Below are 15,854 nucleotides of genomic sequence, written 5' to 3'. Positions count from 1 at the left end.
CCCGGAAGGAAGATGGGGCAATCTACTTCCGTAGTGATACTGCCTCGGAAACCCAAGGAGGGGTCGCTATGAGTCGGGTCCAACTCGACGGCACATAACAACAACAACAATCCCTTGACATGGACTATCCAATTATTGCTTATAGCAACATTGTGAAGCAGGAATTATTATTTGACATTTACAACTTGAATGAGAAAACAGAGCCATGGAGAAAGGATGTATATACAGCTAGGTAGAGATGAAAACAGGCAGTAAACTCATGTAGTTCACTACAACACCTGTATCATGGTCTCCTTCAAATGAAAAATTATGTTGAGTACTGAACAGTAGATGTTGCAATAGAGATATGCACTTGTGCTAAGTAGGGGGAAGTCTCAGGGATAGTTTCATAGGGGAATAGGGTGAACTTTGTGCAATGAGGGCAGAGGCTTGCGAAGACTCAGAACTATATACTTAAGGTCAGATGTGACCACCTAAGTAGCAAAAGTGAAGAAGCTTTTTCTTTCAAATTTGGCTGTGTTCCAATCCAGAGTATTAAGTTAGGAAGAACATAAGAGGTAGACCTAAAAAAGAGCAGACAGCTCACAGGACTGAGAAAGAGCAAACAGGGGAGGGACAAAAAGAATCGAAGACTCACAGAGGAAAATGGAAGAGAGAGAGAGAGTTTCCAGGGCCTACTGAATTTTGCAATTAGGTCTTCATTATTAATCACAAAAGCTATTATGTTCTTCATGCCAGGCAAAGATCACATACATGATCTCATTTAATCCTCATAAACACCCTTGAAGTGTATGTTTTTATCTGCAAAATAGTTCTGGGGATAGCTAAGGGCAAAATTCGAACTGCAGTGGGTTGAGAAGTGATTTAATAGGGAAAATGTACTCTGTATTTGGGATACATTTGGGAATAAGGGATTGAGCCCCCTACTAAAGGCAAGCCTGGGTATGGGTCACATGAGAACTGTTTTCTAATTTCATGCAAACAAAACGCTAAAAGGAGAAATGGAGACATAGAAACCCAGTAAGGGCCACTTCCCCACAGGGGAACAGACAGACATTAACTAAGTTTTCTTGCACCCAGATAGCATGAACTGTCACACTGAAACATCAGTTTAAACGTGAATTTCATTACTAGTAGTGTAGTAATTAAGAGCCTAGGTCCAGGAGTCAGAGTTACTGAGTTTGGAGCACAGCTCTGTCACCTCAGTTGTATATCCTTTGCCTCAGTTTCTTGTAAAAGGGTGTTTGTTGTGAAATTTTTTTTTGAATAATACATATGAAAAATACAGCATGAGTGCTTAGGGCATGACAGTGTAGGTTAGAGTGTTAGCTAGTGAAGTCTCCATTTTGCAGCCAAGAAAAAAATGAGAGAGAGCCTCAGAGGTGGTGACTGTGAAAGCCTCCTGTGGACTCTAGGGTCTCAAACTTAGAAGCCCTTATGTTTCATCACCACTGCACCATCCTGCAGAAAACCTCTTGAGAGACTCTGAGAAAGAGAGAAAGGGAAAGAGAGGTGTTTATCTTGTGTTTGCTTTTTCATTTATTTGTTTTTAAGGTAGAAGAGATTCGTACATCTTTTTCTTCTTGAGGAAGATGAATAGGGCCAAACTGATAGTTCGAGAGGAAGAAATAAGTAAATTCCAAGAGGCAGGAAGGGATGGAAATGGGGCACAGGTGCAGAGGTCAGCAGCTTTGGTCAGAAGGCAGCTCAGGAAAGGGCACAAGGAGGGGGTTCCCAATGTGACTTTGTTTGGGATATGGGGGAGGGGAGGCAAGGAGAGCAGAAAGAAGCCAAAAAGAAACTTCGTTTCCTCTGCCCACCTGCTTGACACAACCATTTTTTAAGATATTTAGAAGATAATAATAACACCTCTCCAGTACTTTCTTTCTTCCTTGATCTTCTTTTCCCAACCACCCGCCTGTACTTCTTCTTTTCCTCCCCCTACTGGTTCTTTGGTTACCTCCCACTTAGCTTTTCTCTCAGCTATAGCCAGATCAGAGCTGCCTACGAGGGCGAGGGGAAGACTGTGGACTGTACAGATCAGCCAGAAAACGACAACGAAGTCTCAGCCTCTCCCTCTCCCTGTCTCGCTCGCTCTCTCGCCTGCCACCCCCCACCTCCCGCACGCGCGCGCGCGCGCGCGCAAACACACACACTCACCCATACAGACACACGCACACACACGCAAACACTCAAAACTCCGACAGGCCATACCGCGGCTCCTGCAATCCCTGGAAAAGGCGAGCGCCTCCAGAACCGCTGTGCGCAGCCACGCTTCGCCACTGCGCCCAACGTCAGTGCTGGTCCTCGTCCCCAGCGCGGCTGCTCCTGTTGGGTGTTCCTGAAAATAAAACCAGGAGGGAGGGTAGAAACAGATCCTGAAAACACTCGGGCCACACACGCCGGGACCCTCAGCTCTCTCTCTCTCAGCTTCCAAGTGGAGTCGGCCCCCGCAGAGCCCCGCGGCAGTGAGGTTCGCGCAGTTGTCGAAGAGCCCACCTGCCGTTCTGCGCTCGGTGGCGCAAAAAACTGGAGCTTGTCGCTGTTCTGCTCAGACCATCTCCCAGGCTCTGAACGCTCTCTCCCCACCCCCCCCCTTTTTCTTTTTTTTTTTTTTTGGTTCAACCCGTGGCTCTGCAGTGGGGTCCTCGCTCCTCCAGAGAGTGTACTCCCGCAAGTCACTGAGCGGACGCGCAGCGCCGGGACCTAGCCATGGCTGGGGCGCTCAAGCTTCTCTATCTGTGGCTGGGGTGCTTCTGCGTGGCCCTAGCACAGGGAGAAAAACTAAAGCAGCATTTCCACGAGCTCCGCAAGGCTGTGCCCAGCGACCGCATGGCAGGTGGTGGCTCCGGTCCCGAGCTGCAGCCGCGAGACAAGGTGTCGGAACACATGCTGAGGCTTTATGACAGGTACAGCCGCGGCAGCAGGACCGAGGCGGTGCGGATGTCAGGTTCCGCAGAGCGGAGATCTGGGTCCCCGTGCCCCCAGCCTCTGCAGGAAGGCAACACAATTCGGAGTTACAGAGCCGGAGCAGCAGGTGAGTGCCCGAGGCGCCCCTATCCAGCTGTCCTGCCCTAGCTTTCTCCTGGACGCCACACAACTTCCTTGCCTGCCCTCAGCTCAATGGTGGTGCGCAGGCACCTTTTCCCACCCTCCGCGGCAACCCTCCCGGACCCCTCTGTGTAGTCCTGGCCCGCATTTCGCGAGCAGCGTCCGTGGTAAGCCTGGTTTTGGAGTCCGAAGTGAGAAAGAGTAGTGGAGATAAGGACGCGGAACAGTGGAGCGAGTTGGCTGGAGTATTTACTGGGAGAAAGGGAAGGATCGACACCCCATGCCCAGCGGAGGTCTCCTGCCCTGGGAGTCTCTAACACCCCTGAAGTACCTCATGGGGATGATTCCTAAATCGGACACCGGAAATTCCCATAGCCTGGGCTTTAGCCATGTTTATCCAGAGGCATATGCCATTTTATGCCAACCCTTTGGCCCCAGAGAGAGAAGTCACACTGGCCCTGGCTTTTAGATAGTCGCTTCTTCTTCGCATCTTACAGCCCTTCTTAACTCTTTTGGGCCCTCTGTGTTACTAGGTTTCTTTAACACATTGTACTTGATGGTCCTTGGTGGCAAGTACACAAAACCAGGTGCTTGGGTGTTACTATTTAAAACCCATCAAAGCAAAGAGGGGTTGTACCATCCACCCTGGGAGGAGCTGGGGGGGGGGGCGGCGCGCAACGGTAGTGGATATAAACATCTCTTGGAATCACTGATGAAAAGCTGCTCATCCCGATTTTCAACACAGATCACTACAGACTGAAATTCATGGCTTAACAAGGTTTCTGCTAACCCCTGTGGTGAAGCTTATAACTTATGCTAACAGCCTCCCTCTCTTGTGCTAACAGCTTGAAGGAAAGTTTCCTGGACACTAACTCTGTTTATATATTTTGAGGATGCACACAGTTTTTTAGTTCACTACATTCATGATAAAGGGAAGTGTAACTGCAAAGCCTGTCTTCAGTGAAACGTTGAAAAACAGCCAAGAATCTTCAAGTAAGGAGGCCAACCCTTGATGCTCCATCAATTCTGTCACAATCACTAAAAAGAAATCTCCCAGAGCTTTGATACGTAGGACTCCTGGGGAAAAAAAAAAGGAAAACTGAAGCATCCATCAAGGGAAGCCCTAGGTTGACACTGTAAATACACTCTAGAGCTCATAGGTATGATGACATTTACAATAAATATGAATTATGGTTTCTAATGCAGAAGTCTGTAGCTAGAGTCTGAGCTGAACCAGATTTCATTTTCTTCTTAAAACCATGATCATGATCTGTGAGGACCCAGCCCCACTAAGGAGACAGAAACCTGCTTTGGGTTAACCATAGCATCCAGCCACTTCATGAGGCTGTCCTGACAGCTGACCACACCAGTGAATGCTGTTTACTTTATTGCACCTTTGAGGCCAGAGCTCAATGAAGGAACAGTGAGGAAGCAGGGATTGGAAGGAAATTGGGTGAAGATACTTACTCATATCACTCCTACCCTGATACTCATTTTCTTGGAAATAGCCCTTGAGGGTAACTGGGACACCCAACAGTATTTATTTATTGTTTTCTGTATCAATAAGTTTTATTTTTAGTATGAATCATGTGGTTTGGAGGTAGAATTTGAATTTGTATTATTCATACACATTGTACAGGTTTTTCTTGTTTGTTTTCGGCTGAGTGAACCAAGACTGGGAGATTGATACAGATTTGTATTATTTAGCCACCATATCCCCATTGACTTCAGTTCATTTACTGCTTTATAATTTCAATGTCCCTTATCAGCCTTACTGTTGCCTTATGTCATCAAATAATAAACTCTGATATTTAGACCAGACATCCCCTTGAAATTAGAAATTTCAGTTTGAGGCATATACAAGTGTGTGTGCCCTGATAAGAGAAGTAATTCTTTTAGCATCCTAGAGACTATCCTAAGTGACAAATAGGAAAACAAATAGTAAGACATGCCCCAAAGTCCCATTGTTTTATCCTCTGTATTTTTCAAAGATTAATGACTTATTCATCAAATGTAGACACTGGTTTTTGTGGAAGCTTAAGTGTCATGTTACCACATTGGAGACTCCTGGAGAGGTGGTTGGTGTTGGAATGCTTCCAAGAGTGTTTAGTTACTAACACATTAAAAAGAACTTGTTATAAGGCAGTTCTGGCTCTAATAAGGCAGGACTCCAGGAAGGTGCATAGGCTTTCATGTTTGTGTCTCCAGCTTCATCCATAACAGCATTTCCATAACATCCTTCACCTTATGACATATGTTCTGATATAGGTAAAAGATACTTTCTTCATTAATAAATTAGTTTTGTTTTCTAGCCCAACGTGTTTAGGTTTCACAACATATGGGCTACTCTATTCTCTGCACCAAAGATGTTACAGATTTTAATAGCAGGCCAAGGGGTGGGGTTTAGATAGGAGTGGTTGCTGATCCGGCAGAGTTTCAGAGTGCTTATCCAGGCTAAGCTATGGCCTTACAGCCCTGTTTGCTCCTTGGAATGTACCTGATTAAAATTATTTATTGTTCTAAACCTAGAATATCTTTGGTTGAAATTTAGCTCATGTGGTCTCCCTCTGATTACTTTCTACTTAAACCATTACTTGATGGTGGGTGGCATTCATCCTAAATACACTTTCTGCTAACCCCTTTTCTCCTCCCTTAACGTTACTCAGTTGGTGTGCCAAAACCGTAATTTGGAGCACTTACATTTTTTTTTTTTTTTTGTAATATGTATGGGCTCACATAAAGATAGGTTGTATTTTACCCTTTGTAAAGTTAATTCACAAAAATATTGATGACAGGGTATTCCACCCTTATAAAAACACACTATCTTGGAGGAAAACGAGAGGGATATGAAATCAGTATTTATTTCAATCTTGGTTTAAGAGATTGTCCTTGGCTACTATTTAATAAAAGAAGAATAGTTCGCAGAGGTTGTCTCCTATTTTGATCCTTTAAGACAAATGAGTTATGTTCATTACGTTCCTGTCATTCCCATGGTCACTTAATTTTTTTAATCGTAAAATGAAGTTCTATAGGAAATGATTTAAAATACATGTGTTGTTATGAAGAAACTACCACTATTTTAATTTATGACATATAAATACAAAAGACTACATTTCAGTGGATATGCGATGCCTTAAAAAAAAAAAAAAACAACTTTGTAGGTAAAAGGAAAGGAAATTGAAGTGGTCTAAATCCACAAGTGAATATTTCCCTTAAATGCAGAAAGAGGGATTCTTTCCTACCATGAACTAAAACACTTGAAAGTAAATAATTATTATTGTGATGTGTTTATGAAGCACATGGCTGAAATATAAGGTTTTGGAAAAGATAATATGTAATTAAGGGCTGAATGATTGTGCCAATGTCAACCGTGTGCCAGTGGGAAATAATCATTTTTGATGGGCTCAATGGTAAGAGGATATAATAACTCTATGAAGACAGAGTTACCGTGAAATGCCTGGCACCTAGAAACTAGGTTTGAAATGAAATCGTGCTCTGATTATCTAATGTTTTTGTCTACAGGACAATAGTACATCTGCAGAGGGAGTGCTGGATGAGCAGCTGCTTTGAATTATACACTACTTTGAATGCATGATAGCCCTTAATGAAGTTTTTACTGTAATAGGCAAGACAACTTTATAATCTCTGACATTTAAAAATCCATAATACCATGAATTCTTGATTATCTTGCTAATGGAAAGGAGAAAGAGAATAAATTATATAAATAATAATTTAAATTTAGCTTTGTAGTATAGTTAGACATATTCAAAGATACCAAGAGATCATAAAGGTCAATAAAAAAAAAATCCCCTAAGCAGATAATTTACTCAGGGAATATGTGTACATATAGCTAAGAATAACTAAAAGGCTTACATACATTTTATCTAGGCATGGAATTTCATAAGCCCTTGATTGACTGACTTCAGATTTTCCTAAAAATTAAATAGGTGCATGAATGTCAATTCTGCTTTTAAGCAAGCACTTTAGAATTGTAGAATGTTTATTATTATTATTCTCTATTTTGAAGAGGCTTTGAAGAAAGCAAGCCCAACCCCTTTCTTTTATGGAAAAAGACATGGGCATCCTAATGTATTTTTGAGACAATTTGTCAAGCATACTGAGGTCATATCACTATTAATTTTTATTAGCCTGTCTAATATTCTAGGAGAAAATTTCACAAAAAGAGGTTTTAGAAGACGTTAAAAGGTATTATATAAAATTGTGTTCTATGCTCAGATAAGTTTGGAAATACTGGGTTATAGCAAAATGATCAGGTTTCTTTGCTATGGGACATTTTATGCTCTTGAAATGCTAGTGAATTCTCTTAAGAGGGGAGACTTTTCTCCCCAAAAGAGTATTTTAGAGGATTGGCTTCTGAGATGTCTACTTAGGGAAACACTGATTTAAAAGGTTCCTAATTTAGCATGAAAGATGTGAAGAATTCAAAGTTTTCTTCAAAACTTGATACTTTTGTTTCTTAGAACATTAGAAGGGAGTCATGCTTTACCACCTTGAAAAGACTATAAAAGAAGATTGTATACAGGGTTTTGCAATCTAATTACTGACTAGGTGATTTGAAAAAGTTATGGGAGTAATTGTGATGGTGACTCTTAAAACTAAATACACAACTGGATACTGTTCATTTCTTATTTCTCATTTAGTATGTATCTAAGGGTGTTTACTGTTACTTGTTCGGGTTGGCACCTTGCCAAAGGGACAAGACAGTCACATCTTCTCACCTTCTCTAACCCCATGAGCAGAAGACAGAATCACCATCAGTAGCCCAAGGCCTATCCCTGTGAGGCCAGACATGCCACCTCCCTCCAGTCCTTTCACCAACCCTGACACCAATTGTTCCTCCCACAGCACCCACCACCTCTCTACTGGATTCGATAATTTGCAACAGTGGCCACACAGAACTCATAGATTATGGGGTTTATTAGGGAAGAAACAGGCTACGATTGAAGTTCAGGAACACGCTCAATCTCTCCGTCTCTCCGTCTCTCAGCTGCCAGTCTCTCTCAGTCTCTCTCCCAGCAGAGCTTGTCTCTCTGTGTCTTTCTCCCAGCAGAGCTTGTCTCTCTGTGTCTTTCTCCCAGCAGCGTATCTCTCGTGTCTCTCTCTCAGCAATGCATGTCTCTCGTGTCTTTCTCTCAGCAATGCCCATCTCTCGCATCCCCCAGCTAGTAGCGAGAGATATCTTCTGCCTCTCGCAGGGCTCCTTTTGACCCTGGCAGAGTGGCAAACTAACCAACCCCAACATCAGAGCTCTATACACCTGAGAGACAGCAAACTTCCCAAAAGATTGCTTCATGCCACTCTCAACAGAAATACCCCCGGTGGATAATTTTAACAATCAGGAGAGCCTCAGTTGCTCACGGCAAATTCCCCCACAGAGTTTACAAAGACTTAAGCCCAGAAAAGCCATAAAAGGTAATTGACTACACTGCACACCTACTGGCATTATACTATCTTCCTGCTTTCATGGTGTAAACTTCCCTGTATGTGATTTTAGAGCCGCTTATTAAATTTCCTTTTCTGTGTGTCTTTATGAATTATCTTTCATTATCACCTTCTGTAGGATTGGTGTTTTGTCATGTGTCTTCAAGTAGATTCCAACTTGTAGTGGCCCTAGAGGGCAGACTAGAACTGCCCCATAGGATTTGCCAGGCTTTAACTTTTACCGGAGCAGATCCCCAGGTCTTCTCTTCTGTGAAGTACCTGGTGGGTTCCAACCACTGACCTTTTGATTAATAGCCACATGTGTAACCATTGCACCAGCAGGCCTCCTTTCTGTACAATTAATTTTCATAATGTCATGATGTTGTTGTTATGTGCCGTCGAGTCGGCACCGACTCATAGCGACCCCTCCTTGGGTTTCCGAGGCAGTATCACTACGGAAGTAGGATTGCCCAACCTTCCTTCCGAGGAGTGGCTGGTGGGTTTGAACTGCCAGCCTTCTGGTTAGCAGTCAAGTGCTTTAGCCACTATGCTACCAGAGCTCCTATGTTGTTGTTATGTGCCGTCAAGTTGGCCCAGACTCATAGCGACCCCTCCTTGGGTTTCCGAGGCAGTATCACTACGGAAGTAGATTGCCCAACCTTGCCACTCCTCGGAAGGAAGGTTGGGCAATCTTACTTCCGTAGTGATACTGCCTCGGAAACCCAAGGAGGGGTCGCTATGAGTCGGGGCCTACTCGACAGCACATAACAACAACAACAACAATGTCATGATAGATATGCTTTGGTGAAAAAAAAAAAAACCTGTTTAATTTAGGAAAAAAGTTTAATAGAGATTATACACATCATTTTGTTAATGTTTTATTACAATCTATTAATACTTTGATGAAAGACACATTTACAAAGACATCAAATCTTTTATATACTCCCCGTTAGTTGTTGTATTTATTAGATAAAATAAAAATTATACTTATTCTGCTTATATTTTCTACTGGTTAGTGAGAATTAGTGCTGCAACATCGGAACTTTTTCAGCCCAACTTTTTAATGCTTTTCCCACTTATTAAATGTGTATAACCTAGTAATCAGATAGTATCTAATTAACTTTACTTTGGTGGTAGTAGTGGGAAGAAATTTGGCATCACAAAGGTCTCAGCTTGAACTCTGCTATGCCAAGTTTCAATTCAGAGTGAATTTTTATTATTGTTTATAAACCCAGAAAACAGACTTTTACAGTGCAAATATAAAAACCAAAACCAAATTCACTGCTGTCGAGTTGATTCAGACTCAAAGAGACCCCCTTTGATTTTCAAGGAGGTAAATTTTTACAAAAGTAGATTGCTCAGTCTTCCTTCCACAGAGTGGCTGGTGGGTTTGAACTGCCAACCACCTGTTTAGCAGTCAAATGCCCTAGGCACTGTGCTACCAGATCTCCTTAATGGAAATATAGACATAGTATTAATTAAGTGACACAAGTATTTGTTGTTGTTGTGTGCCATGGAGCCAATTTGTACACCTAATGATCCAACCCTATATGACAGAGTAGAACTGCCCTCATAGAATTTCCTAGGCTATAAGTATTTACAGGAGCAGATCACCAGGTCTTTTTTCCTCAGCGCCCACTGGCTGCCACCAGCCTTTAGGTTGTCAGTTGAGTGTATTACCATTGAGCTACCAGGGCTCCTTATGTCTACTCTGGCCTGTGGTAAATGATGACAGGATGACAGTGTAACTAAAGAACCCTCATTCTTGCATCTGTATTTTTACATTTTATAGTTAGCAGTCCATAAAATTGCAGTCTGTTCACATGTTGAGAGCCCTAGTGGTGCAGTGGTTAAGCACTTGGTTGCTATCTGGAAGGTCAGCAGTTCAAACCCACCAGCCTCTCTGCAGGAGAAAGATGTGGGCAGCCTGCTTCCATAAAGATTTACAACCTTGGACACCTTATAGGGCAGTTCTGCTCTGTCTTATAGGGTCTCTATGAATCAAAATTGACTCAATGGCAATGGTTATATTCACAAGTTAGTAGTGGTTGTGTTCTAGCATACTGGTACATAAAGTAATACATGCTCCTGGTGACCAGGGTCTGATCACCTAAAATTCAAGGTAAGCATAGGCTTACATGTGTTTACTTACTAATCTGTACTGAACAATTTCACACTTTTTCACCACATCAAAGATTCTGCTCCTAAATATGGCTGGTATCTGTATCTCTCCTAACCCCACAACACCTTCCTACAAAAGCAAAGCCTCTTTTCAAGTTTATAATCCCTGACAGAGCCAGAGTACCCATTAGAGTTTCCAAGACTGTAAATCTTACAGGAGCATACTGCCACATCTCTCTCCCACGGAGCAACTGGTAGGTTCAAACTACAGATCTTTTGGTTAGCAGTCGAGTGCTTTAACAAGTGTGCCATCAGGGCTTCTCAAGGACCTGTTAGGAGATCTAAATTCTAATCTTGGCTGAAATGCTAATTAATAACTTTAACTAATAATGCTATTCTCTCTTTTTTCATCTATCAGGTAGATTAAATCGTATCTACTGTGCCTATCTCATAGAAACTCAAATGAGAAAATCCATTAAAAACTTAAAAGTTCTTTATAAATGAGATATTCTTAATATTTTGTGATATTGTCTCCTTATAGCTTCTCACAAAGCCCTAAACATACCTCAAATGTTGAAAATATGTATTTGTCTGTAATATGAAAGATATGTTTGTGATTTCTCAAAGTCAGTTATTCTCAGCAGTGTGGTCCCTGGATTAGCAGCATCAGAATCACTTGGGAACTTGTTTGAAATCAAAATCCTCCAGCCACCCCAGCCTTCTGAATCAAACTGTGGGGATGGGGCCCAGAAATCTGTGTTTTAACAAGCCCTTCAGATGATTCAGGAGTTCTGGTGACACAGGGCCTAAAGCATTTGTCCGCCCACCAGCAGCTCTGCAGAAGGAAGATGGGGCAATCTACTTCTGTAAAGATTAACCGCCTTGGAAAGTATGAGTTGGAATTGACTCAATGAGTGGCATTGAGTTTGGTTTTTTGGTCTTTTTTTTTCAGTCAGGTAATTCATACTTAAATTTGAGAAACACTGCTCTAAGTTCATGTCCCTAGAATTTTGAGTATTTCCTATCATACTTTGTGTCTGAAGTATAGGATTAATTGGTGGTGCTATTTCTGGTCTCATTTGGTCCTTTTAGTGAGCCTTGCAAGGGACAAATGTTTTATTAACTTATATATAATGGTAAATTTCTTTTACTTTGGAATGATACATTCTCTATATGAGACATTCCCCCCTCCCAACGCTTCAGTGTAAGTTAATCAAAACTTGTTACTCTTCTCTCATAGCTGCAGGGAGTCTGCAGGGCTTAATAGATTTTCTAGAAGGAGGAAGACCTACAAAGCAAGACTTTTGGGGCAGAGATCCCCCAAAAGTATCTCATTCATCCTTTCTTTTTGAGGACCTGGCGTAGAACTGTCACATAGTAAACACTCAGTAAATATTTCAGTTTAATTAAATTAAATGTTTAAGCAACTAGCTTAAGAAGGGATAGTAGAAAAGTTCTCAGCCAGGCAAAGGATCCTTTAAAAAAAAAAAAATCCCCATGAAAGTATTTCTCACTATGCATTGTACGATTTATATATTTAATGACAATACTATTCTCTTTTATGTACACCTGTTCTAATAATTTTTTTTTCTTCTTCTTCTAATAAACTAGAACAAAAACTCAGTGGTACTTATACCCAAGAAGGGCTTTTACTGACTTTGGAAACTTGGACCTATCTGAAAGTTTATTCACTTTGGTGTTAAGTAGGAAACACTTTCAAACCCACTGAGTTTACACAGTTGTTCGTTCAACAAATGCAACAGATATTTTCCAGGCTATAAGAGCTCCAGATTGTGCAAGGTAGTGGGAATATGAAGATTTAATAGTGCACAGGTCTGCCCTCAAAGAGCTCACAGTCTAGAAACGCCTGTGGATGGAGGCTGAGAAGATGAACTGATTCATGAACATTTTGTTCTAGAAAAACATACATTATATCATCTTTGGCCATGTTTTAGATTTTGGACATAGACAGTGGTTGTATTGAGATATTATAAAACTTGGTCATTTGGAATTCTGCAAGGAAAACAAAATTCTGTGGCTTTTTGTTCTCTTTAGAAAATTCATCTTGCCTTTGCCAGAAAATGGAAGGTAGAGTAGAGAAACTGCAGTCAACAATCAGCGTCAAATATTCAGCCAGTGACTGCTAACCATGGGCTCAATCCTAGGCACCCTGACATTTCTAGCAGCTGTCCTTTGTTGGAGAAAGAAGTGGAGAAAAGTTGTTCTTACTTACATATTTTCTGCATGACTAAAATGTTTTTCCTGCTTCCTGGGGATTTAACTAATCATCAAGATTTCATTTAATCTATTTGTTTTAAAATCAGACTTTTCATAGAAAGCTTTCCATTGTATGCTCTAACTCACTTTGAAAACCTTCTGTGTGGGCCAGCACAAAGGTGAACTTCCACTTACCACTCCCTGGGCACCCGCCTCAGCTATTCCTTGCCTGGACACCCGCCTCAGCTATTCCTTGAAAGAAGTTGACCTATTACAATAGCACCAACTGCTCCTAAGTCAGAGCTAGATAGAGTTTCAGAGGTGAGTCCTTGGTTTCATCAAGTGCAAGTGCTTTCTTTTCATATGAGAATAGAAATAAATTGTCTGCCTTTATTTAAAAATCAAGTTCTTATGAAATCTATACTGTGAATAGAATATCCAGATTCTTTTCTAGAACGAGTTACTGACTAGGTGGCTAATCACTATGGCCTTTCATTTCTGGATTATTATGAATAAATTGGGAGCTCTGGTGGCATAGTGCCTAAGGCATTTGACTGCTAACCTGAAGGCTGGCAGTTCAAACTCATCAGCCACTCCTCAGAGGAAAGACTGGGCAATGTACTTCCGTAGTGATATTGACTTGGAAACCCTAGGAGGGGTTGTTTATTCATAAAAAAGTAGTTTTTGAGTACCACTTAAGGGTCAAGCCCTATGCTAGGGGCTGAAGATTCTGATGTAACTTAGGACCTTATCTTAAGAGTTTATAGTCTTAGAAAGGTGGAACAGTGTGATGAATATTTAATAGGGGGAGGGTCCTAACCGAAAGAGTAGATTGTCAGGACAAGTTTGCCTCAAGGAGTGGTGCCTGTGCTTTGTTGTAAAATAATCTGGGCTATCAAGAAGAAAAAGGGTGGGTAAGGGCATTCCAGGGAGAAGCAGCAGCCGGGGCAAAGTCCTCACAAGTGTGTAAAAGAAAGTATGTCTAGTTCAGAAACTCAACTGAGTTCTAAACTCTTTTTCTATTGTCAGATATTATATTCCTTAAAAATTCAAAATAACATTTTAATGCCAGTGACAAGTACTAAACTGCTATTTATCTATTTCTATCTATTTAATTCTATCCCAGCAAGGAAAATCCAAGTTTTTGCTAGTGCCAGCAAACAGTAAGAAAAGAGCACCACCTATTGGTAGTTATGTTTTGACATCTAAAACATTTCCTTGGGAAGAGCTGAGAAATAAAGCTTGTTGTGGTTACTTGAAAGGAATCTGAGAGGTTATCTAGTTCACCTTTCACACTCTGCTTTATCATAAACGAATCATCCTGTAATAGCCTTGAATTATGACCACCTATCTTGTGTTTGGGAGCTCTGGTAGCATAGTGGCTAAGACACTTGCCTGCTAACCAGACGGCTGGCGGTTCAAACCCACCAGCCACTCCTCGGAAGGAAGGTTGGGCAATCCTACTTCCGTAGTGATACTGCCTCAGAAACCCAAGGAGGGGTCGCTATGAGTCTGGGCCGACTCGACGGCACATAACAACAACAACAACAACAACATCTTGTGTTTAATGAGCCTTGATAGCACTGTGGTTAAAGTGCTCTACTGGTAAGAGAAAGGCTTGGGGCAGTTCAAATCTACCAAACGCTCCAAGGGAGAAAAACGTGGCAGTCTGCTTATATAAAGGTTTATACAGCCTAGGAACCTTGTGGGGCAGTTCTTTTCTGTCCTTAAGGGTCTCTATGAGTCAGAATCAATTCTGTGACACAGGGTTTGGTAGTTTCTGTTTGCACAGCCCCACAGACAGAGCACGGTAAGTCAGGCTAATAAAAGATAAGTAGAAAATCATTACTTATATTGCCTTGGAGTCTGTTTCCATTCAACCATCACTGTTAGAATTCATTCTTGTCATTAGCACTGTCTTAGTTCTCTAACAGGAATCTATTCTTTTACTGTTTAGGAGGTTGGAAGTCTGAATTCAGAGTGCCAGCTCTAGGGCTCGATTGGGTTACGGCTCCGTCTCTTGGTCCAGGCCCACGGGAGCAAGGTAGAGGTTTCTTCTGACTCACGCAGCTGCTGGCTGCTGAGGCTGAGGAACCTAAGATTTAACAGGTAAAATGACACAATTCCAAAATTGGCAGGCAAATGGTGGACCACTGATTCAAATCCAGGAACTGGAGATGAAGACTAAGCCAAATGTAGGATCCAAATGTGCCAAAAAGCTAGAGACCTTTCTCAAAGCTTCTTCATATATAATACCAGAAGACCACACCCCAAAGGCAACTCCCCTTCAACTGATTAGGTGCTCACAGCAGACTGCACCGTGGGGGTGATTACGATCTCATCATGGGGAATAACCACATTCAGCTGCCAAGCCACTCAGCTCCATGGCACAGCCAAGTTGATACATGACTTTAACTACCACAAACACTAAAAAGAAAACCCTACTCTCTAAGCAATGACTCAAGTATTTGTAGACAATTCTTATGTCATTGCTAAACCTTTCATCTCCTTCCTCCAGCTCATGTATTATCTAGTTATATAATTCAACTTGTAAGAGATAATTTCTAGACTCTTCAACTTGTTTATTCTCCTAGTTTCTCAATTCTGTATCAAGAAAATACTTGATAGTATTTTCAGTACTGAGGACATCCAAAATAAAGCATGCAATTCTAGATATAATTTGATTGGCTTTCACAGTTTATTTTTCCTGGTACCTGAACACTATCTGCAGCCTAAATACGTAGAATTGTTTGTTTTTTTTTTTAACCTGATAAAACCAGCTATTGTTTTTTACCTTACTATTATTATATCAGTTTATTGTTATTAATAAGAAAGTATGGCTGCTACAAAAAATCTCAATTTTCTCAGACGACTCCAAACCCTAAATATCTGAATAATTCAGAAGAATAGTAAAAGTAAACACTAAAGCATTTTTCATTCTTTCATTCAATTGATATTTGAATATAGCTATAGTGGCTAAGGGAGCTCTGGTAGCATAGTGGCTAAGACACTTGCCTGCTAAC

General features: G+C 41.4%; 1 protein-coding gene across 1 annotated transcript in view; it reads left to right on the top strand.

The window, feature by feature from the left end:
- The first annotated feature begins 2,712 nt into the window (after window positions 1-2,712).
- The window catches only part of BMP3 (bone morphogenetic protein 3), a 40,859-nt gene continuing 27,717 nt past the window's right edge, over window positions 2,713-15,854 (top strand). Inside the window, exon 1 of the mRNA XM_007946831.2 lies at window positions 2,713-3,037. Within this exon, the coding sequence (XP_007945022.1) occupies window positions 2,713-3,037 (325 nt within the window). The remainder of the gene's footprint in view (window positions 3,038-15,854) is intronic.

Source organism: Orycteropus afer, unplaced genomic scaffold, assembly GCF_000298275.1.
Source record: "Orycteropus afer afer isolate SDZICR_OR568_19922 unplaced genomic scaffold, OryAfe1.0 scaffold00172, whole genome shotgun sequence".
Classification (NCBI taxonomy): domain Eukaryota; kingdom Metazoa; phylum Chordata; class Mammalia; order Tubulidentata; family Orycteropodidae; genus Orycteropus; species Orycteropus afer.
The sequence above is the reverse complement of the archived record's forward strand: the minus strand, read 5'-3'. Positions and strand labels throughout refer to the sequence as shown.